The 23,845-nt window shown below is 41.3% G+C and overlaps 1 protein-coding gene across 7 annotated transcripts in view; it reads left to right on the top strand.

The window, feature by feature from the left end:
• The window catches only part of LOC138753754 (bcl-2-modifying factor-like), a 149,640-nt gene that overhangs the window by 35,764 nt on the left and 90,031 nt on the right, over window positions 1-23,845 (top strand). For 5 of the 7 annotated variants that reach the window (XM_069917124.1, XM_069917119.1, XM_069917118.1 and 2 more), the window contains 2 exons: window positions 1,019-1,384; window positions 5,915-6,081. In XM_069917124.1, coding sequence (XP_069773225.1) covers window positions 1,090-1,384; window positions 5,915-6,081 — 462 coding nt within the window. In that variant the 5' untranslated portion in view covers window positions 1,019-1,089. Of the gene's footprint in view, window positions 1-359; window positions 440-1,018; window positions 1,385-5,914; window positions 6,082-22,126; window positions 22,752-23,845 lie in introns of those variants that run through there. The other 2 variants (XM_069917120.1, XM_069917123.1) reach the window with 2 other exon arrangements.

The raw sequence follows: 23,845 nt of genomic DNA, 5'->3' as shown, positions 1-23,845 counted from the left end.
TTAGATTTCCCCATTACAATTGGAAAACCTGCCTGCCTGCTTCCTTGTTGAAGGGCTCAGGCCTGAAACATTGGTTATAAACGTTTGCTTCCTATGGACTCTGCATGACCTGCTGAGTTTCTCCAGCACATTTCTGTATTGCACCACCATCACAGCATCTGCAGACTTTCTTGTGGAATATCCTGCTTCAATGCTGCATGGTTCTGTGATCCTATGTCATTGGTTCAGCAGTGCCTTGGAGCATCTGGGAGTTGTAAGCCCATGTAAATTGGCTGCTTCATTCCCTGAACCCTAATCCCAGCCTCCACACTGTCAATTTGTTTGCAGCTTTGTTGTGATGGTCCTCTGCTGTTTCTTAGGCGAGTCTCTCTTGGACCACAATAAACCAAACCCAGGCTTTCTCCAAGATGGTGGCCCAGCGCTGATCAATGAGGCAATTGTGAGTTAAATGGCTTTGACAGCCAGTGAGACCCCGCTTCCAGCCTTTTCTCGCTATACCAAAGTAGAATAATTGCAAATGTTTGCAATGTTCAAAGGGACATAAGAAAGACAAAAATGTTGGAACTAATAAAACATTTTCAATCTAAAATTTGAAAAATGTACATATACAAAAAAAATTAAATGCATTGAAACCAACTGAATTAAATCAAAATTTTTTTAAAAGTAAATGTTCTTTTTTCTCTGTTCTAATTGATCTCTTTGTAACTCTGTAGCTCCAATATATTTTTACTGCTGTGCTATGTATGAGTTGACCAGCTGGCCTCCTCGCAAAATGAATGTTCTTGCTAAATCTCGGTATATGTAACAATGAAGTTGAACTTGAAACTTGATGTCTATTTCTATTCTGTGGAGTTCTTATTTCTTCTCATTGATTTCGATGAGCCTACCAAAGGATTACTAACCTGGGCAGGCTCACCGAGCAGATGCCCCCAATGGAAACCTAAAATCACCAAACAGTGCACTGGTACATGGTGTGTTTATCCTGTTACTTTTATGAGTCTTTTTGTTCTAATCTTAGGAACCATCCACAGATTCTGTTTCTGGGCGAACTTCCCCAAAGTACAAACTTTAAAACCAGGCTTGAATGACATGGATCTGTGTGAGCCTGAGGAACTTGACACCGATGATGAAGTGTTTGACCATGACTTGAAAGCCCCTGACAGTGGGTACAGTGATGCCAGTGGCAGCTGCCCGCCCACTTGGAACCCAGCCCGATCCCGGCTGTTCCCCCAAGCACACTCCTACGGATCGTCGTTTAACCATGGGGAACAGTGTGACAGAGGCACACAAACCTCCAGCTCCAGCCCCCCACCGCACCATCTGCAGTCAGCTAGTCCTATGTTACCCAGTGGAGTGGGCAGTGAGCCACAAAGACTGTTCTATGGTAATCAATTTTATTTGCCATTTCATGTACTTTTCATGGTGCATTTGCATGCTTTATGATTAATGTCTATGCAACAGAGTAGTGTGATCAAACTGTGTCTTCTCAAATAGGACTTTTCAAATCCATTGGAAGGAAGGTAATGTAGTCCATCTTTTAATCTCTTGTGACCTGAATGAATATGTGGCGGACCAGTTGAATTTACAGTCAGTGATGATCTCCTGTCTTTCATATTCTGTAAATGTAACATCTTTTGTTACCACAGATAGATTTGAATCTCGGATTTGCTTGCAAGTTCCTCGCAGGTACAAAGCCCAACTCCCCTACACAGAAGTCACAAGGCACTGCAGATTCTGGAATATGGAGCAAATCTCAAAGAACTATGGGTCAACCAGTATCTGTGGAGGCAAAGGGATAGCCATTGTTTCGGGTCAAGGTGCTGCACCAGTCCTGATGTAGCATCCTGACCTGAAACGTCAATTACCCCTTTGCTTGCCCAATGAGTTCTTGCAGCAGTTTGTTTTTTGTTACCTGCACCCCACGCCCATCATATGAACACACATGGTGATCAATTTGAATTTGGAGCAGATCAGTTGTGGAGCTCCTTAAAGTGAGTGTTAGACCTTGCTGGTAAGAGGCCAAGTCAATTACAAGATTTCCTCCTCACACACTAAATGTGGTGTTGCTGGAGTCAGATCAATGAGAGAGCCAAGGTGAGGTTGAAACTGAGATGGGATACTTCAGAAGCCCAAAGCAGAGGATGAGTGTGGGGAGAGGGATGAATGCCTTAGAAGGTAGAGTCTTTATCTTCTTTTCCACACTCTGGTTGTTGGATTGTTTATATCTTATTGGACCAATCCAAAACCAGCCTTCTCTTCTGGATGATAGATAGATACATTTGGCCAAGGAGGATTGAGATTGTCAGGAAAAAGATCTGGAACTGGTTGAGACATAAAACAAGCCTAATTGCATGCTGAAGCTGGCTACCTGGGATGACCATGCAGGTTTTCCCTCAACTTATAATCTCCTCACCCACATCTATTCCTATCTGGAAACTGTCCGCAAATTCCTGTTTACTTACAAGAATCTTCACGCTTCAGTTTCTTACTCCCTCCTTACCATGCCATGATTTCATCCGCCCCCCCCCCCACCCCCACCGCATTCCTTTCCTCCCGCCTCCTGTTTCTTCTGCCATTGGCCCATGTGCTCCTCAGAACCCAAGGGCATGGAGAAGGAGTTATTCCTGCATCATGTAGTGTATTTTAACCTTCTTCCCTCCTTTTAACCTTCACAGTGATTGCCCCAGTCTGTCATCATAAATATCACGTGCACTGTTTTGATGAACCCTTTCTTGTTCATTCCCAGCACTTGTTTGTCACTGGGAGTTTACTCAGCACAGCATTCCAATAGAATCCAAGCAGTGCTCTGTTGAACTGCATTTCCTCACCATTGAATTATATATCTTGTTTGATAGACACCAGCTTTCTGTGTATCCTTTCGTTGATCCCTTTGAACCATAAGCTAATCATTAATGTGATCTCTCTGCATTTCCATCAAGACAACATTAAAGAAAAAAAGAGGGAATACAACATTTCAAAAATTAGCAGGAGACTATAGATTTTGTAAACCAACAGAAGGCAACTAAAAAGAAATAAAGGGAGAAAAGATGAAATCTAAAAGTAAACTCGCCAACAAATAAATGAGGATAGCGTAAAGTTTTGTTTCAGATTTATATAAAGAGTAAAAGAGAGGCAAGAATGGACATCGGATTGCTGGAAAACAAAAGAAGTGGTGGATTAACTGAATTAATATTTTGCATCAGTCTTCACCGTGGAAGCCACCAGCAATATGCCAGAAATTTGAAAGGGTCAGAAGGCAGAAGTGAATGAGAAGGGACCTGAAGGTGGATAAAACACCTGGACTGAACAAACCACACCTCTAATTCTGAAAGGGGCAGCGGAAGAGAGTGTGGATCTATTAGTAGTGATCTTTGAAGAATCTCTAGAGTTAGGAATGCTTGCAGACAACTTGAAAATCGCAAATGTAGAGAGGGAGAGAGACAAAAGACAGGAAATTATGGGCCAGTTACCAACTTCAGTAATTGGTAAGATTTTAGAGTTCCGTTATTAAGGAAAAGGTTTCTGAGTACATGAAAACACAGCATAAAATAATCAGCATGGCTTTCTTCAGGGAGATCTTGCCTGACAAATATATTAGAGTTCTTTGAAAAAGCAAGTCAAAAGAGAGTCAGTGGATGTTGCTTACTTGGATTTCAGAAGGCCTTTGACAAAATGCTTAGCATGAGGTTGGAAAACAAGATAGGAGCCCATGGAATTACAGAATATCGGCTGACTGGTGGAAGGCAAGAGTGGGAATAAAGGGAGCCATTTCTGGCTGGCTGCCAATAACTGGTGATGTTCTGCAGGGATCGGTGTTGAGTTACTTCTCACGTTATATATAAATGATTTTAGATGATGGAATTGATGGCTTTGTGGCCAAGTTTGTGGATGATACTAAATTAGGTTGGGGGGGGGGTGGGGGCTAGTGTTGAGGAATCGGGGAATCTGCAGAGGGACTTGGATGGTTGGGAGAATGGGAAAAAAATGGCAGATAGAATATAACATAGGAAAGTGTATAATTTTGCACTTTTGCAGAAGGTGGGCAGTATGGTTGGCCTAGCGGTTAGCACAACGCCTTTACAGCGCCAGCAATTGGGGCCAGACCTATGTTCAAATCCCATGCTGTCTGTAAGAAGTTTGTTCATTCTCCCTGTATCTGTGGGATTTTCTTCAGGGGCTCCGGTTTCCTCCCACCCTTCAAAAATGTACCACAGTGTAGGTTAATTTGGTGTAAAATGGGTGGCGTGGATTCGTGGGGCCAAATTGACCTGTTATAGTGCTGTATGTCTAATTTAATTTTTTTTAAATTAAATTTAAAAGGAATAAAGGCTTAGAATTTTTTATAACTGTGGAGAGAATCCAAAGTCAGAGGTTCAAAGAGACTTGGGAATCATAATTCCTAAAGGTTAACTTGCAGGTTCAAATGGTAGTAAAGAAGGGGAATGAAATTTTCACATTAATTTCAAGAGGACTCAAATACACTGTAAAAGCAAGGTTGTATATGGCTTCACACAGCTTTGGTCAGCTCACATTTGGTGTATTGTGAGTAGTTTTATTCCCCACATTTGAGGAAGGATGTGCTGGAGAGGGTCAAGAGGAGGTTTACAAGAATGATCCCAGGGATGACAGGATTAGTATACGAGGAGCATTTGACATCTCTGGGCCTCAACTTGCTGAAGTTCAGAAGGATGATGGGAAACCTCATTGAAACCTACTGAATATTGAAGGGTTGGTTGGGAGATATTTCCGGAAGTGGGAGGGTTTAGAACCAGAGGGCACAGCCTCAGAATAAAAGAAAGTCCCTTTAAAACAGAGATGAGAAGAAACTACTTCAGCCAGAGGGTGGTGAATCTGTGGAATTGTTGCCACAGATGGCTGTGGAGGCCAAGTCATTGGGAGGTAGATAGGTTCTTGATTCACGATGCTCTTAAGTTATGGGGAGAAGGCAGAAGAATTGCCTTGAGAAGAAAAATACATCAACCACAATGTAAATGGCAGAGTAGACTCGATGGTATTTCTGCTCCTATATTTTAAGGTCTTTCTGAGCTCTTGTATTTATTGGACATTGCTTCTAAGTGTTGTAGTACCAATGTCGTCTACACTAATACCATCAGTGAAGCGCAGAGCAATAAAGCTAGACTTCCAAGGTGGGTATTTTTGGGGTATTGTAAAGGTCATGCAGTCACATTGCTGTTTGCCATTTTCGTTAGTGTCCACATTCACAGCTGTGATGACTCCTCCAGGGTAAAGTTGCTGGGTTCATTCAAAATAACAAATGTTGAAATAAAAATCACTTCATTTGAAAAGTCAAGATACTCCTCAAAAAAAATCGCAGTACCTTTCATACCCATGATTTCTGAAAAAAAAATCTAAACCTAACTTATTTAATTTAATTACCTAATTTAACGGGGGAAACAAACTCAAGGGTCTGAGTATCCTCCTTTTCCATTCTTTATGATTGCTTATATTATGATATGTTAGATATTATAAAACATTTTTAGAACTATGATTAAATTATAAATTATGTTATTTTTGAACATTTGTAATGATTATTTAAAATATTTTAAGATTTTGAACAATTTTTGATGTTATGGGAATTAAGGGATAATGCAGGAAAGTGGTGCTGAGGTAAAAGCAGTCATGATTTTAGTGAATGGTGGAGCAGGTTCGAGAGTCAAGTGGCTGGCCCACTGCTGCTGATTTTACTTAGATTCTCAAAGAGTGCATGACAGTTATCACAAAAAGGGCACTTGAAGCCACTTCTTTATCAGCTGGTAAAACCCGCTGGAAAAGCAGTATTTCCCTTGCACAATTTTTCTCTGAAAAAAGGAGAAAGTGGGTGAGCGGAGGAATTGACGCTGTGTCAGATAAACTTTGAACTTTGAGATGACCATTTGCTTTACTTCCCTCCCAGGTAATGCAGGGTACCTGCTCCATTTTGCAGAGGTTTTTGAGGTGCCGCGCAACGATCACGCAGGTGGTTTCCAAATGGATCTGCTACCGGAGGAGAGAGTGGAGGTTCGAATTGGACAGAAATTGCAAAGGATTGGCGATGAATTTCATAGTTCTTATATGGAAAGGGTAGGTCACACACTGAAAAGTGGGGGTAGAACAGGGAGTTGGGATAATACAAGCAGTTCTTACAACTTGGTTTAGGAGGTAACTCTGCCTCCCCATGTATCACCGTCCCTTGAGTCTTGGTCAAAATGAATGTTTCACCATGGCCTTCCATAGTTAACCCATTGCATTTTGTCCAAAGTACTGAGCCCCATTGGAGCAGTTAACTTTCCTCAGATACCAATAGCAATTAAATACTACATGACTAAACGCATCTGCACCACAAAGCTGGATCAACATCAGTGGAGCTGCAGTGTACCGTAGAAGGCATTGGGGGAGAATGGTTACTGAATGACAAGGTGTTGAATCTGGATTAATTCCAGTGGAAACACAGTAGGTTTAAATCATTATTGATCTCAAGTGAGTTGCATATTAACTAGAGGAGAGAAAATATGCTCTTCTTTTCATGAAGGACAGCAGGGAAAAGCCAGGTAGGTAATTATAGACCTGTGAGTCTCACAGCAGAAGCAGGAAAGTTATTCGAGATGATACAGAGGGACAGAATTGATGATCATTTGGAATAACTGAGTCTCATCAGAGAAGGTAAAACTCTATCTGAACAATTGATTGGTTGTTTTGAAAATGAATGAGGCCAAAACAGTAGATGGTGTTTAAATGGACACCATTAAGACCTGTGACAAGGTATTACATGGGAAACAAGTCAGAAAGGTTAGGATCCAAAATTAGTTTGGCAATAGCAAACAGAAGGTAATGGTAGAAGGTTGCTTTGTGATTGGATACCTATGACTAGCGATGTTCCTGAGATCGATGCTGGGACCTTTGCTGTTTGTTAATATACATGAATGATTTGGACATAGATGATCACCAAGTTCACAGAAGGTCATCCTAGTCTACAACTTGATATTGATGTGCTGGTGAAATAAGCTGATAAATGGTGATGGAGTTCAATCGAGATAAATGTGACATAATGCTTTATAGGAGAACCAATGGGGTTAGAGTCACAGAAATCTCTCTCTCTCTCTTTCACTCACCCCCCTCCACCACCTCAGCATTTGTTTCTCTTATACATTCTCATCATCTACCCAGACCAATGTCACAGTCAACTGTTCTGTATCAGTTTCTTGCCTACATTTTACGACCGCTTTTTAAACAAGAAATATTCAGTGCTCCAATGGGAAGGCATTGTTTCGGGCAAAAGGCGGGATGTGATCATTCTGCAAATGATCGTGTACATTAACATTTAAGAATTGAAGTACAGTTACCAAAGCTTATGATGAGGTCAAACTGAGTGAAACTATGGTAAATTTGGAGATCAGTTGGCAAGTGAATTTCAGTCCCTATAAGTGGGAGGCAGTGTACTTTGAAAAGAGAAATAAAGAGCTCCATGCTGCTTGGAAAATGAAGTGGGTGGAAAAACAAAGGGGTCAAGACATATGTTTTAATAAATCAAATTAAATTTAGTCTTGCAAGTTCACAAGGCCGGAAAAAAAAAATCAGCAGAATAATGGGTTTATTTCCATGGAATTAGAATTAAAGAGCAGAGAGGTTCAGCTGGACACACTCAGAGTACTGCGCATTACAAGAAAGAACTCTAAAAGCAAATGCGTCAGAAGTGAGAGACCAAAACAAGTTCTCTAGAATATTGCAGTGAATAAGAGATAACCATTTGCTCTCTTAAACTGTCTGATCTTAAAGCAGAGGTCAATTAAAAGTATGGTAGTCACAAATAAATCCAATATAAGATTCTGGAGAAGCATCATTCATTACCAAGAAAAGATGATTGCATTGTGGAGATAACTATTGAAGTGAATGTATGTGAAAATTAAATGTATCTGAGGGAAAAGAAATAGAAGGAATTGGGACTGATGAATTAAAATAGGGGGAATCTCACTGGGACTAGATGGAGGAGATGGGGGCGGGATCGGGTTGGGGGGGAAGTGTCTGTTTGTTCACTGTTTTAAGTTATGTGACTGTGTTGGAGAACTATTCACCCAGACTAAAATGGATGCTTTCTTCAAACAGCTAGTCCAAGAATAGCCTTATCTGTTCTCATTTAAAAGAGGGTTCCAAATGTATACTCTGCAATCTGCATGACTGTTTGCCGGAATGTGTGCTTTCTGGTCAAGAATCAGACATTTCCAATCACTTCCGAGGTTGTTGACGTGTAATTAAATGCTGCAGCTTGGCATTCTGAGGAACTAGTGTGTTGGCGGGAGGTGCATGTACCTCCCTGTGCTTTAGGGATAGGTAGGGAGCGTCTGTGCTATCTGTTCCAGCAGTTAGGAGATGATATAAATAAACCCAATCTCATGCCAGGACATGGGCAGTGTGCCAGCTAGGAATAGTTTGCGTGCAAAGAGAAACACTTCATTAAAGCTTAAGTTGGATCTGCCCATTGCATATAAACAGAAGGTCTAGGGGGACCTTTTCTTTACTATGTATTGTAGGAATAATGAACTCAATGGTTGTGGTTTCTCATGATTTTTCTAATATAAATGTCAAATTAAAACTTTTTGTAATAACAACTTCTTGCTTTTAATTAAAAATAGGTAGTGGCTTTAAATAACCCTTCAGAGACATGAGCCCATAATCTTTTCAGATTGAAGTCTGTATCCCGTGGATCGACATTATTATGTGGACCCATTTTCCTTTTTAAATGGATGTAAGAGATCCCTTAGCATGACCTTCGAGAAGACCAGAGGAGATGTCCCCAAAATACTGCTAATATTTATCTAGTGGCCAACATTATTAAAACATGATGACATTACTGCTTGTGGGAATTTGCTCTGGTACTCTTTTCACCTGCATTTAATGCAGAGTGGGATAGCTGATATCTTAGAAAGCAGTGACTATGTAAAGTCCTCTATTAAGTAAAACCTCTAAGAGGCATGATTGATAAATTCAAGGACCTTTCCTTTCTGTTATTATCAGACTCTTAAATTGATCTCAGTGGGAAAAGATGGTGGCTTTGCATAGTTTATAAAAGTACTGTAAGAGAACATAGAACATAACAGCACAGTACAGGCCCTTTGGCCCATGATATCATGCTGACGTATGGAAACCTACACCACAACTATCTAATCTTTCCCTACCTCACAGTCCATAACCCCTCTATTCTTCTCACATCCATGTACCTATCTTAGAGAGTCTTTTAAATGTCCCTATTTTAACAGACCCCACCAATGTGGTCCAGACACCCACCACTCACTGTGTAAAAACAAAAAAATGCCACTGCTATCTCCCCTAAACTTTCATCCATCACCTTCAACTCACCATGTTGGCCTGGGAAAAAGGTGTTGGCTGTGATCCTATATGCATATCATAATCTTGTATCCTTCTATTAAGTCACCACTCATCCTTTGCCATTCCAAAGAGAAAAGGCCTGGCTCTATCAACCTTGCTTCATAAGACATGATCTCTAATCCAGGCGCGGTGGACCCTGCCTCCCGCTCCTTTTGTTGGAGACGAGCCCGGCGCCGTGAGATCGCAGTTTAATCCCTCTCCAACCATGAGAGGGGGGTGGGAGCAACGCGCTCTTCTCAGCCAATTCCTCCACCGCCCCGGATGCTGGCGTTTCAACGGGGGGTTCGGGTGCTTTCGTCAGGCGACCAACCTGTTGGTCCAAGACAAGGGGAGAGCGTACAAACTCCACACAGACAGCACCTGAACTCGGGTGAACGTGGAGCTGTGACCCCACATTCCACATCAGGACTGTGTGTAAGATTGGGAGCAGTGAGACGGAAGCTTATTTTGTTACTGTGATTTAAGCCTTTCTTGGGGTGGGGGGGGGGTCCTTCTCTGACCACTTGCCTAACAATTAACCTAATCAGATGTGGAGTTACCACAATACAACAGTTCTCAACCTTTTCTTTCCACTCGCGTCCCTGTGCCATTGGTGCTCTGTGATTAGTAAGGGATTGCTTAAGGTGGTCTGTGGGTGGGAAGAAAAAGTTAGAAGACCACTGCTTTAATCATCCCTCATTGACTCGTCATGTGCATGGTTTCAGAACGCTAAAGGAAATGGGCCAATGACAATTTTTCTCAAGCAAAATATTTCAGTAACAGTTGGGTCTAGAGCAGTGATTCTCACCCTTTCCTTCCCACTCACATCCCACCTTAAGCAATCCCTTACTAATTACAGAGTTCCGATGGCATATGGCACACATGTCAAACTCTGGCCCGTGGGCCTAATTATATTTGGCCCGCAAGATCATTTCAAAAATGTATTAGAGGTGGCCCGCTGGCCGCCGTACCAGTATAGCGCATGCACAGTAATACAACAAATCCCAGAATGCATTGGCGTCAGCCCGCTAATCGCCCCCACCTCCTCTGTTTACGTTGCAGGGTCTCACCGTGGACTCTGGTTTTGGCGCCTGGCCAGTGTCAGGGGAAGCCAAGGCCGCTTCCCAGCGCCTGGAACCGGAGGCCTCGGACCTGACCTCGCCAGGACCATTGCCCACTCCCCCTCCCTGCCGCAGGCCGACCCGCGTGACAGGGCCGCTGATCCACCGAGATGCCGCCCTGCAGCGAGAGCCGATGCCCCCGCACTGTTGTTGTCCAACCCGATCGCCCGCAAACCCTGCCCTCCCGCACACAGGCCTGAGTAAGGATTATGAACTTTAATCTCAGGATAAAACGATCTTCCAATAGTTTCATGTCACAGTGATAAATATATTCCTGGTTAAAAAAGGTCCTGCACCTGGATACAAGCTCATTAGGCATAAAACTTGAAAAGTGTGTAAATCAAAGGATATCTGTACCAATGGAAAAAGGGCATGGCAAATAACCCTGCTAGAGTTCATGCCCACAATCAGTCACCCATTTGATTGTTTCAGGAATCATGTTATTCTCCCACATTCTCAATAGCCCTCAGATTTTACTATTCGACAGCACACTAGCAACATTTGACAAATCCTCTATAGAGAAATATTATTTATTGAATATTTTATTTCTCATTTGTTAATGCTTCTGGAAAGAGTTTATCCAAAACTATTATTAAACATTTATTTTAATAAGAAAAAGTTTAACATTACATATGTTGAAAGAAGAGAAAAAATGCAGATGTTGTTGAAAATTTTCAATAAATATTTAGTTCGGCCCTCGACTTAGTCCAAGTTTTTAATTTTGGCCCTCCATGAATTTGAGTTTGACACCCCTGGTCTAGAGGATCCTCACAGATCCATAGTATGGTTCCACCACAGAAGAAGGTCATTCGACGCATCATGTCCATTCTAGTTCAACTCAGCAAGTCATGCCTCTGGCCCTGTGTTCCTCCCCTTCCACCTGCTGCTCTTTCCCCCACCATTTCTTTCAGGTTCCTGTCTGCTTTTATCTCCTGCCTTGATGAAGGGCTCAGGCCTGAAACCTTGGTTATCTTTCTTTACCTTTGCTGCATTAAGAAAGCTGCATGATTTGTTGAGTATCTCCAGCATTTTTCTGTACTCTTACCGTATATTTGCTCATTTCCCTCTTGAAGACCACAGTGGAACCTTCCTCCATAATATCTGCTGGCAGTACACTATGATCTCAACCACGTTTTGCATTTTTAAAAAATGTTTCAGTCTTAATTCCCTTTCTTTTTCTTTTGTGATCTCTCAGTGGGAAAAGATCTATCATCTTTGTCCCCTCTATCAGCAGGGAACAGTCTCCCACAATCCACTTTGTCTAGAGCCCTGTATGAAATCATCCTTCAGCCTGTTGTTCTCTGAAGATACAGCCCCAGCCTCTCTATCCTTATAACTTTAACCCCTCACCCCAGGAACTATTCCTGTAAATCTCCTCTGGAGGACCTTTAATGCCTTCACTTTATTGCAATAAATTGGAGATCAGAATTGAACACAGTGGTCCAGTTTAAGCCAAACTAGTGTTTTATAAAAGGTTGACAGGATTTCCCCTCCTTGATGCCTCAAAAGATTGAGTTATTAGCTGCTTTCTCTAGCTACACTACCACTTTCAGTCACATATGCCTGTACCCTCGGGTCCCCCTGGTTCCGCATTCCTTGTGAAGCAATACCCTTCATTCAATATTGTTCTTCTTTCTTCCAGCCAACATTCATGTTAAACTTCATCTGCCACACATCTGCCCATGCCATCAGCCTGTTTAAAGCCATCATCCTTGCAGTTCATAACTGTTAACATTGATGATGTTTAAAGCTTGATCACTTGAGGCGATCAAAGAATTAGTCAAAAAGGTGGAATTTAAGGAGTGCCTAAAAGGGAACAATAGTGACATGGAGGAGACTAAATGAAAAATTTCCAGACTTGGAATCATCGGTGAGTTAGTGAAGGAACTGAATGGTAAACAAGAGGTGAGCGATGGTCGAGTGCAAATGGGTGAAGTTGCAGAATCATCGGTAGCAAACAATGGACCAAGTAGCATCCATGGATAGAAATGGTCAATGAACAATTCAAGTTAGAATCTTATAGCGATTCTAAAGTAGGATGGGGGGAGGGCAGATATCAAATATATTAAGGGGGTGGTGGAATAAGCCAGGAAAAAGATAAGAAGTGATAGGGTATTAACAGAAGGTGGGGGAGGTGGAGACAGATAGAGGGTGAGAGACCACTGGGTGGGGGGGGGGGGGTGGAATTGAGAGAAAAGCAAGAACAGGTGAATGAGAGATGGAAACAGTGGAACTAAACAGGTGTAGATTACCTAAAATGATAAAACATGATGTTAATGTCCAATTATCTCTCATGTTTTTAAAACAAAAGTCCCAGTGACTGATAGAAGAATAAAACCACAAGGGAGCTGAGAGCAAAAGGTGGGTGGTTTACTTTTGGTTAACTATCAGGACCTGTTGCTCATCCTCTAAATAGGCCAAAAGTTTTGATGCTTGGAACTGATGCAAACGTTGCCTACTCTTTAAATGTTCCAATCAGTGCCTGTTATACTGACCACAAGGAACTGTCATTGTATTATTGGAATTGATAAAGATAAAACAAAAACTTAGTCCATCCACTTTTCTCCTTACCATCCAGATTGTCACAGGACACAGCAATAAAATACCACTGGTGGAGAGTGTTAGGAAATGTCCACTTGTTTATCCACCTTGTAAGAATTATTTTGCTCTTTCCTCATGAAACCCTGCTCCCTATTATCCAAATTTCAAGGCTGACTTTGCACAACTAGTTCTTGTAAGATCTCCCAGCTGCCTGTGCCTCATGTGTGACCTCAGAAAGCACAGATGGTGCCTCAGAAGGATCGCAGATTACTCAAAGCATACTTAACTTTGGCTTTGGAACCATTGCCTTGTTTTTTATTAAAACTTTATTTATTCGTTCAAAAAACAAATAATATATGACATATACAGCAATTAAACATGAATATGAACATTTTTTAAATATATATAACAAAGAAAAGATCCCCCTTCAGCCAGCTCTCCAAAGAAGAGCCATAAAAAAAGAAAAAAAGAAAGAATATTAAAAAAAAGTTAAATATACATATTAAAATCTAATCAATATAAATTGAAATGTAAATATTCTGAGTATAACAACTTATTAATTAAAAAATTATAATTATCATGCGAAACATACGTAATTTTTCCATTATTAAGCAATATTTCATCTCATTATGCCATCTATTAATATCAATCATATTTGTATTTTTCCACGTACTAGCAATACATTTTTTCGCTATGGATAAAGCTAAATATACAAAAGCAAGCTGAAATTTATCTAATCCCAAGCCTTTCAGAGGTTGCAAACTACCCAATAAAAATACTGTTGGGTCTAAAACTATTTTAATCTTATACATATATTCTAAAAACAATTGAATTTTCTTCCAAAAAAATTGTATATGTATACATGACCAAACAGCATGAAAAAAAGTTCCAACCGTATCACCACATCTAAAACACAAATCTGATTAATTAAAACCATATTTTTTAAAGATTTTTCAGGTCAAATATAATTGATGTAAAAAAAATTGTAAATAATCATTGCATAATGTGCATTTATCAATCTAGTTACACTATGATAACAAATATCTAACCAATCCTCCTCAGAAAAAGTAAAACCAATATCCGCTTCCCATTTAATTTTAGATCTATCCCAACCCTTTTTATCCATACCATCCTGTTATATTCGATACATAGATGAAATATAACCCTTCTCTGGTACCTTCATAAGAAAAGTCTCAAATGTAGTCATTTTAGGTAAAATCATATCTCTACCAAACATACATTTTGCCAAAGATTGAATTTGGTAATAAAAAATAAAGAATTCTTATCAATACCAAAATCTTCCCTCATCTGATTAAAAGATAAAAACTAACCCTCTTTAGAACAATCTCCCAAATTTTCCACACCTTTAAATCTCCAATGCAATAAACTTTGATTATGTATTAAAAAAGAAATAAGTTGCTTATTATACAATGGAGTCAAAGCCAATAATTTACCCCTAGAACCTATCATTTTATTTTTCTTTATCCATAACTTCATTAAATGTTTTAATATAGGCACATTATATTGTTGTAACAAATTCATATTCCACCTAAACAAAAATTGATGTATTTCAAATTCAGAAATACTTGCCATCTCAATTTTAGCCCAACTAGGAGGCCGTACCAAACCCATCAATGAACTAATAAATTTAAGTTGGGCTGCCTCATAATAATTTTGAAAATGTGGTAAACGTAATCCCCCTAACTCATATTTCCAAGTTAATTTATTCAAAGCTACTTTCGAAAATTTACCCCTCCATTAAAAACTCCCTAACCATTTTATTTAAATCTCGAAAAAAAAATGATCAAGTACATACGGAATGGATTGAACCAAATATTGTATACTCGGAAAGATATTCATCTTAATTGTATTTATCCTTCCCATTAAATTAATAGGTAAATCTTTCCATTTAATCAAATCAGTTTTAATTTTTTTCATTAATGGAGCATAATTTAATTTATATAAAGAGTGATAATTAACATTCAAATTTATACCCAGATATTTAATTCGATCAGTCCACTTCAAATTAATAATATTCTTATAAAGTGAGCAAACTTCAGCTTTGACATATCTACTATTATTACTAAATACGAATAATATCTTTATATAAAAACTCAAATCAACATATATAGGCCCTCCAATACAAAAAATCACAAATTAAAAACTAAGGAAAAAGTAAAAAAAATTTTAAAAATTTAAAATTAAAAAAATCCCCCCCTCAAAAAAAAACTACCAAAAGGTAATAATCCCCTAAACAAAAATTGGGCATTGCCTTGTTGTTGTACAAAGTAGCAAAAGCGACGCCACTGCCCTCTGGGGAGAAAGAAAGCAGAAGTCTAGTGGGACACTTGCACGACCACTATTTGTGGTAGGAATTGAGCCAGGAATGCTCCATAAAGACACACTAGAAACCGACATCTACATGTGCAGAGTTCACTCAAAGTGGCAACTCAGACTGATAGACATTTGGCATGCTTACTTTCATTGGATGGGATAGCGAACACAAAAGGTGGGACTTCATGATAGAGGTGTACATATGGTAGATGTGAAGACATCCACTTCCATCATTGTGTGCAGAGAGACCTGGGAGTGCTTGTGCATGAATTAATAAAGATTGATTTGCAGGTGCAATAGGTCATCAAGAAGGCTAAAGGAGTGTTGACATCATTCTGAGGGGGATTGAATTTAAAGTAGGGTGGTTCTGCTGCAACAGTACAGGGTAGAAGTGAAGCTGAACCTCGAGGTTTGTGTGCAGTTCTAATCTTCTTACTTGATTTTTTTTAATATACTAGTGTTGCACAAAGGAACTGGAGAAAGCCAGCAGGTCAGGCAGCATTTACATGAAGGAAAAGGCAGTCGACGTTATTGGCCTGAGCCCTTATTCAGGATTGTACTTCTGGAAAGGCTTAGGCTCAAACCAATGACTGCCTTTTTGTTTTGATGAATGCTACATGACCTGCTGAGTTTCTCCAGCTCTTTTGTGTAATATACTAGACCCCAGCATTTGCAGATTTTCTTTTTTTTTGCCTCCAAAGAATATATAGTTGCCTTGGAGATGGTGCAGAGGTGATTCACCAACTTGATTTCAGAGATGAGGGGGATGAACAAAAAGGAGAGATTACATTGGCTGGGATTGTACTAGTAGGAGTTTTGAAGAAGAATGAGAGGAGATTTTAAAGAAAACATTAAATAATGAAAGAAATGGATAATATAGAACAGTAGTTTTCAAGTGTTTTCTTTCCATTCACATACCACTCGGTGCTCTGTGATTAGTAAGGGATTACTATGTGAGTTTGCAAAAAATGTTGAGAACCACTGCTGCAGACCAAATTGTTACTGAAATAATTTCCTTGAGGAAAAATTGTCATTGGCCTTTGGAGTTATGAAACCGTGCACATAATGAGTCAATTAGATATGATTAAAACAGTGATTTTCAAACCTTTTTCCTTCCATTCGCATACCACCTTAAGTACCAGCAATCCCTTACTAATCACAGTGCAACTACGGCATAGAGATTACTTAAGGTGGTATGTAAGTGGAAAGAAAAAGGTTGAAAATCACTGTGTGATAGTACAGATCTATGTATATAGTGTATACAGTTACAGTATCTAGACTGTGCTTACAGCGATTGGCTGAGAGCTTAGCCACGCCTACTGTCTGGGCCTTAAAGGGTTGTGTCCCTAGCCAGGTCGGATCATTCCGGACTGGTCAGCCACCTGTGAAGAGCTCCTGTCTTTTGCTAATAAAAGCCTTGGATTGGATCAACAAGTCTTTGATTCTTTCGACGAGCTCTACACACTGAAACAGAAGCAGAAAAGTTGTTTACATTGGTAGATGGGACTAGAGCTATCTGACATAGCCTCAAAGTTCAGGAAAGTAGATTTAACTTAGAGATGAGGAGGAACTGCTTCTCTCAAAGAGTAGTGAATCTACAGTTCTCTGCCCAAGAAACCAGTAGAGGTACAGTTAGGATTTTGTATAGTGAGGGAATTAAGGGTTTTGGGGAAGTGGTGCTGAGTTCAAGGTCTGATCAGCCACGATCCTATTGAACAATGGAGAAGGCTTGAGGGGCAAGATGGCCAACTGCTGTTCCTATTTCTTGTGTTCTTCTTGAAATGTTGGTGAGACCACACTTCAGTACTGTGTGCAGTTCTAGTCACATAGCTGTAGGAAGGGGTGCATGGATGAGATGCGCCAAAGGGCTTGTTATGTGATGCACGACTCTTATGAGACCATCACACCTTCTGTGAAGCAGGAAGAGGCACGGGGAAGCAAGCAGTGATCTACTTCCACCATCCGGGCATAGCTGGGGTAAAATGACTGGAACTGGATTTTTAGAACAAAGCAATAATCTGATGCCTTGCATCAAACACTCATTTCCTTAGTAGAGGGTTCCTGAAGTGCTCCAAACTATTTTGCTTAATCAACAAATTCTTATCAGTATAGGCCCTCTTGCACAATGGTTCCTTTGTAAACGATGCATGCAACAGATTAGCCCTGTGGTGACTGCTCCTGGCTGCGTGTAATGTCTGTGTTGATGTTCTGTGCTATTTTTAGGTGGTGAGTCACTGCCTAGACTGCGCGATTTGCCACAAGGGCTCTGACCAGCTTGCATTTTTTTTTGGTGTGCATGCAGTGAGTGCAGGAGTAATAAATGTCTGAGGGCTATACATATGTGGCTTGCCATTTTCACACCTTGAAGCCAACCATAGCTCCACCTATGGCTGAAAGTCACATGGGTTGAATAGGAGCTGGGGGAGGCCCCATCACCGGACTCTGCAGGGACATGGGCGTTCTTTAGCCTCTCGGTTCCTTAACTCTCCTCTCAATGAGGGCATCAGTTGTTGTTGTCCCAGGTTGTGGCACAGGAAGAGAAAGGAGCGCGGGAGAGGGAGGAGAGGTGAGAGGTGTGAGATAGATAAAGCTGTGCGGAAGGTGGTTGGAAAAAGAAGAATGAGGATGAGGGATAGAGAGGAGCTTCAGGTTGAATGATAACGTAGCTGATGGCTGGAGCACCATGTGCTGATTGTAGTCTCTGGCTAACGTGAAGCAGGCAGTGCATTGACTCTGGCTGGTGTGTCCTATGTGGTGATGAGCATTTACTTAGATGGTAGGATCACTCATGAGGGAACCATCACAATGATTATGGCCCTTGGGATCCTGTGGAGGCCATCACTGTGACAATGGCTAGCATAACCATCATGTGTGTCTGTGGCTAATGTGAGTTGGCTAAGGCTCTGTGTGTCCCATGAAGTGAGCAGCACTGTATTGCATAAAATGTGACAAAGGTGGTGAAGAGCAATGTCAACCATGACTAATGAGACCCATTCTGATTGGCTGGTGTGGTCCATGTTGCCACCAGCACTGTGGCTATGTGACAAATGTTACTCAGACCTTTGACTGGCCAGTATAATCCAAATGGTGTGAAATACGGAAATGTGTTTGAGGAAGTGCTCAGGGCTGAAACATCAGCAACGTATAATCCAAATGGTAACCAACATTTTAATCATAGCTATTGTGACCCACGTGTTGAGCAACACTTTTATTGGCTCGTGTGATCCATGTGTTCAGCAACATTTTTATTAGTTCATGTAATCCATGTGCTGAGCAGGAGTTTGATTAGCTAGTTTGATCCATGTGTTAAGCAAACCTCTAATTGTCTGGGCAATGAGATGATGGAGGAATGATCAGTCAACATTTCAGGGCCAAAATATGGCCAGGATCACACAGTTGGTGGGATCCCTAATTGGAATGTTCCAAATGGTGAAACATGTGATGATTAGAATTTGGCCAAGGCTACTGGATCCATGTAATTAGTAATATTATGGCCATAACTAGAGTGAGCCATGTTAATGACCATGGTCACTGTGACCAATGAATTGTGCATGCAGTCTGTAAAGAAAACCACAGTTAGTTCTATGACAAAGGCTAATGCAACATTTGGGCTAGCCTATACTGGTTGTAAAATTCAAGAAGACTAACACAGGCCATCAGGCTGTTAGCTATATGCATTAGCCAGTACCATGATGGGGGCTGGAGTAGCCCACGTGATCATTATGTATGTACCTGTGACTACTACCAGCTCCAGGAAGATGAGCTGCAAAAAAAAACCAAGCTGTTTGTCCATCTAATATCTGTGCAAGTGACTTCTACAAATGAGGTGAAACATATTCTACAAGTGAAGTGCCTAGTTCCACTTGAAAGGAAGTATTTGTTGATACTTTGTCTGCTCTCTGTTAGAAATGATGTCATTACTCTATTGTACTTGGGTTATGAGGAGAGTAAGAATTGACGGTCTTGTATGACACCTGTGGTAATGTTACCAGACTGAAAGCTGAGCATTTCTGTTTACAAAACTTCATGTAGAGCCTTTTTTCTCTGCAATGTTTAACCCTCAGAACTCTGATGAAGGACAACTCATGAATGTCTCCCTGTGGTCCACTCATCCCTCCCCTTCCTGACCCATGGCCCTTTCCCCTTCAACCTTAGGAGGTACAGATCTTCTTCCTCACCCCCTCTCTCACCATGAGAAAAAGATTCACGTGCACCTCCTCCAACCTCGCCTCCTACATTCAGTGCTGCTGATGTGGCCTCCTCTACATTGGTGAGACCCAATACAAACTAGGCCATCCCAAACTTCCAGTTGCCTGCTGTTTGAACTCCCTTTCCCATTTCCACACTGACCTGTCCTGTTCCACTTACTCCACACCAGGGTGAGGCAAGATACAAGTAAGGACTGTTTGGGAAAACTACAACCTGTAGCATGGACATTGAATTTTCTAATTTCAGGTGACTTGCAGTGACTCTCCTTCCAGTCCATCTCCAGTCCTTCCATGTTTGGTCCCTTTCCTTAATTTCCATTTATCTCCTATTCTCATCACCCCTTCCTAGTTCCATATACTGACCATAAACCAACCATTTATAATATTAACTTGATGGGCTGAAGGGTCTGTTTCTATGAATCCTTCAGCATTGAGTCTTCCCCCCCCCCCCCACCTTCCCGCACCACAGAAGGCAAAAACTGTGTGATCTTTGTAGGCCCTGAGAGGTTGTGCTAATGTGGCCATTACAACTTGCCTTCAAAACCCAAAAGTCTTCCTGAAGAAGAAAGGAAACATTCTCTCAACATGCACCTGGCTGTGACAGGAAGGAGGAGAAAATAAGTGAATTAGTTAAAGTGGGTGCTGGATGGTCATCATGGCTGAAGAAGTCATCATCTTGTTGGATAACTCTTGTGACTCCATGATAAACTATCAGAGAATCTTCCACATCTTCAACTGCTGGCAGCTTGCAAAACTCATTCATTTCTAGGTGCCTTTTGGGAACCACACTGTTCTAGAGGAGGAATTTCAGGAAAGTTGGGCTTTCCTCCAATGCAAGTGGCTGACCATTTCAATCAAAATGCAACCCTATGATGTAATGGCAGCCACACCATAGCTAGGACTCTGATGGAAGCCACAGAAGGATTTTCTTGTGCTGTCTGCCCCCACTGTAGGGGCACTCTATTATCTACCGGCTGAGGGTACCTTGTATTGTTATCTGCTGTGCTCTCCATTATTTTGGGCATCAAAGGAGCTCAATGCCTACTCTAATAGAGAAAGAGGAGAACCAGCAGTCAAGTCAGCAGGATCGCCATTGGTGAAAGCTACCACTGGGACAACTAGCAACAGTGAGATTAAGAGGAAGATGGAAAAGGTCAAAGGGCTACTCAGGCCAGATCCCCAGAGACAGGAACTCACATCACCAAAGAGTTTACCTTTCTGGACCTGCTGTGAGGCATCTTTTGTTCCTGGATAGGTTTTTTCTAATTCTCCCAAGACATCAAACCACTGCACACACATACTCAAAACCGCCACTCACTTGCAGGATCACATCTTACAAATAACCTTCAATCAGTGCAACACAATCAATTACTTTCATCTTCTACTGCAGCTATAAGTGATTTTCAGAGAACTAATTGGTTTAAAGTGGACACAAATTTTCCCATAAACAGTCAACTGGAGCTACCACTTCAGTTCTCGGTTTCAGCCAGACAGTGCAACAAAACCACAGACTTACTCAATAAGTCCATGTCATCCATTATCACGAAGTGTAGCAGAAAATATGAATGTTTATCCTCACTCTCCATACTGGCTTCAGGCTGAACACCTGCTGCACCTGCTAGTCACACTACCTCCAAGGCAAGCAACTCTTCCCATGCTCAAAGCCCCTTCAAGTTGTTCACTTGAGAAATTTTAAACGTAGACATTCAGCACATTAACAGGAACTTCTGGCCCTCGAGCCCATGCCGCCCAATTACACCCCAATTAACCTACAACCACTTCATGTTTTGAAGGAAACCAGAGCACCTGGAGGAAACCCATGCAAACAGGGGAAGAAAGTACAAACACCTTACAGACAGCACCAGTTTGGAACCTGGCTCACTGGTATTGTGTTAACCATTACACTAACTGTGCCACCCAAATGTTTGCAGTCAAGTACACTAATCAATGTTAGCAGATCAAAATCTCCAGTGCTGCTGTAAGAGCTCAGAAGAGCATTTAATGAGAACAACACCTGGCCAGTCACTTCCTCCCTTCCCACCATCAGCCATTTACTTTCATTTCTTTCGATATAGTTTATCGTATTTGGTGTTTACAATGTGGTGTCCTCTGCATTGGAGAAACAAAACACAGAATGTGGGATTGCTTTGCGCAATACAGAAACGCATTTTAATTGATCCTGCAGCATTATAGCAATGGGTATTAAACCTCTCTGCCATGTGCGTCATATGTTTGTAAAGAGAACTCTGGCAATGTACTTGCAAGCTGCAGCACTCTTTGCAAATATTGATTTCAAGAGATTTTTAATCTGGTATCAGGGTAATGAGCTGACACTGAAACTAATAACTGATTGACACATTTGCAAAGTTTTCAAAGCTAAGAGCTCTCATAGAATGGAAATGGAAAAAAAGTCTGCAGATGTTGGAAATCTGAAATAAAAATAGCAAATAGCAGAAGCACTCAGCATGTCAGACAGTACCTGTGGAGAGAAAAACACAGTTAACGTTTGCAGTCAAAGAACTCTCGTCAGAAAGGTTTCCCTGACTCGCAATCTTCCCACAGATCCCGTCACGCCAACTTTCAAAGAAGTTTGTTGTCACTTGGAGCTCCCTCTGTTTCTGTATATGTGACTGATTCTAAGTTTGAACCTTGCGTCCACCTCGCAGTCGTGATCTTGGTGAACATTAGAACATGCTCAGAGGGACAGACGGCCTCCTGATACTTCTATTTTATATGCTCTTGTACCGAGTAACCTGACATACTTATGAGTATGTGAGGGAGCCTCATACTTCCCGAATTCTACTGAGGACATCTTTAGCTTTGTTTCCTTGTGAAAGTTTTATGGGCATGGTTACTGTTCCTCTGTGGATTGGCTCTGGATTTACAACACATAAGCAAGTTCTTTATATTATTTTTTTTAACCTATGTTTTTCTTTTAATACCAGTCATGTATAGCATCTGGCAACGTGGTTAGATAAGGGGTTTGAGTTTTTCACCTCTACTATTTTCTTTTTTCCTTTTTTTAAATATTATTAGTTTTTTTAAAAACTCTTTAGAATATGAATTGTGGATATGATTTACAATTTATGTAAGTTAGTGATATACGGAATGTCTTGTTCAGTTTGTGTAAGTGTCCAAACTATTATTGAATTGAACCCTTTTTGTTTGTATAAGTTCTTTATTAAAATCAATAAAAATATTTTAAAGAGAAAAAGCAACCAAACGATTTGCTCTTGGCTCGAGACATACAGTTATGAGTGATGTTTTGCTGAGGTCCAATGAGGAGATCTGGAGCCAGTATGGCTTCTGTTGGTGCATGAGGATGGTTGGCCCCAGCCCCCATTGCATTCAGTGTACTCTGGTTGCCTTATGGTTGGCATTGAACGTTGGGCCAAATGGCTTTGTTTCTCTGCTGACTGATACCATAGCTCTGTGACTCTTTTCTCCAAAGTCATTAGCCTTCTATGATGAGTGGGCCCCACTCATATGGAACACTGTCTTGGAGACCTGCAATGAAGAGCCTCATTGATGGAGATTGAGTAGACTTCACGGGAGAGACAGCGTGAGAGCGGGAATAGGTTGTGCAGTGAGCAGGTGGGGAGTGAGAATGATTGCCAGTGAAAGTCACAGAAAGCTGTAGTACTGTTACTTTTGAAGGATGCCCCTTCCCCTCCCTCCTTAGCCCTTCTTAACCCAAGCTAATGGGCCTCAGCAACATCCAATTTGGCGTGCTGCTCCAGTTTTCCAGCATCATTTGCCTCCAAATAAGCCTCAGCATCACAGTGATTCTCCCACCATCCATGTTGTCCTTGCTTCAATCACATCCACCGCCTCCCCCCCCCCCACCCCCCCAACTGCTATGGGCTCTGCATACCCTCTGTTACACACCCTGTGAATGGCGTGTAGCTCCAGGCCCACCTATGTCTGAAATGTGGAGGCAGAGGGTGCAGACTCCCCTGTGAGTTCAGAGTTAGGAGCAAGTCCCAAGAACAAAGGCAGAAATGGAGCACAGGCTATGGGTTCGGAGGGTCACCGAGAGGGGCAGCACTGCAGCAGGATGCCACACCTAGGAGAGGTGCTCCAGAGATCCAGGTTCAATCCTGACCTCCAGTCCTCTATGCTTGGAGTTTACATGTTCTCCCTCTGGGGAGTCCAGTTTCCTCGCAGAGTCAAAAGACATCCAGTTTAGTGGGGCTACAGTGACTGCTGTGTAGTGCTCCAAATGTGTAGGAGACATCAATCTGGGTGCAGTTGATGAGAAGGTGGGGAGAATAAAATAGG

This window comes from Narcine bancroftii, chromosome 2 (assembly GCF_036971445.1).
Source record: "Narcine bancroftii isolate sNarBan1 chromosome 2, sNarBan1.hap1, whole genome shotgun sequence".
NCBI classification, from domain to species: Eukaryota; Metazoa; Chordata; class Chondrichthyes; order Torpediniformes; family Narcinidae; genus Narcine; species Narcine bancroftii.
This window is presented reverse-complemented; position numbering and strand designations above follow the sequence as displayed.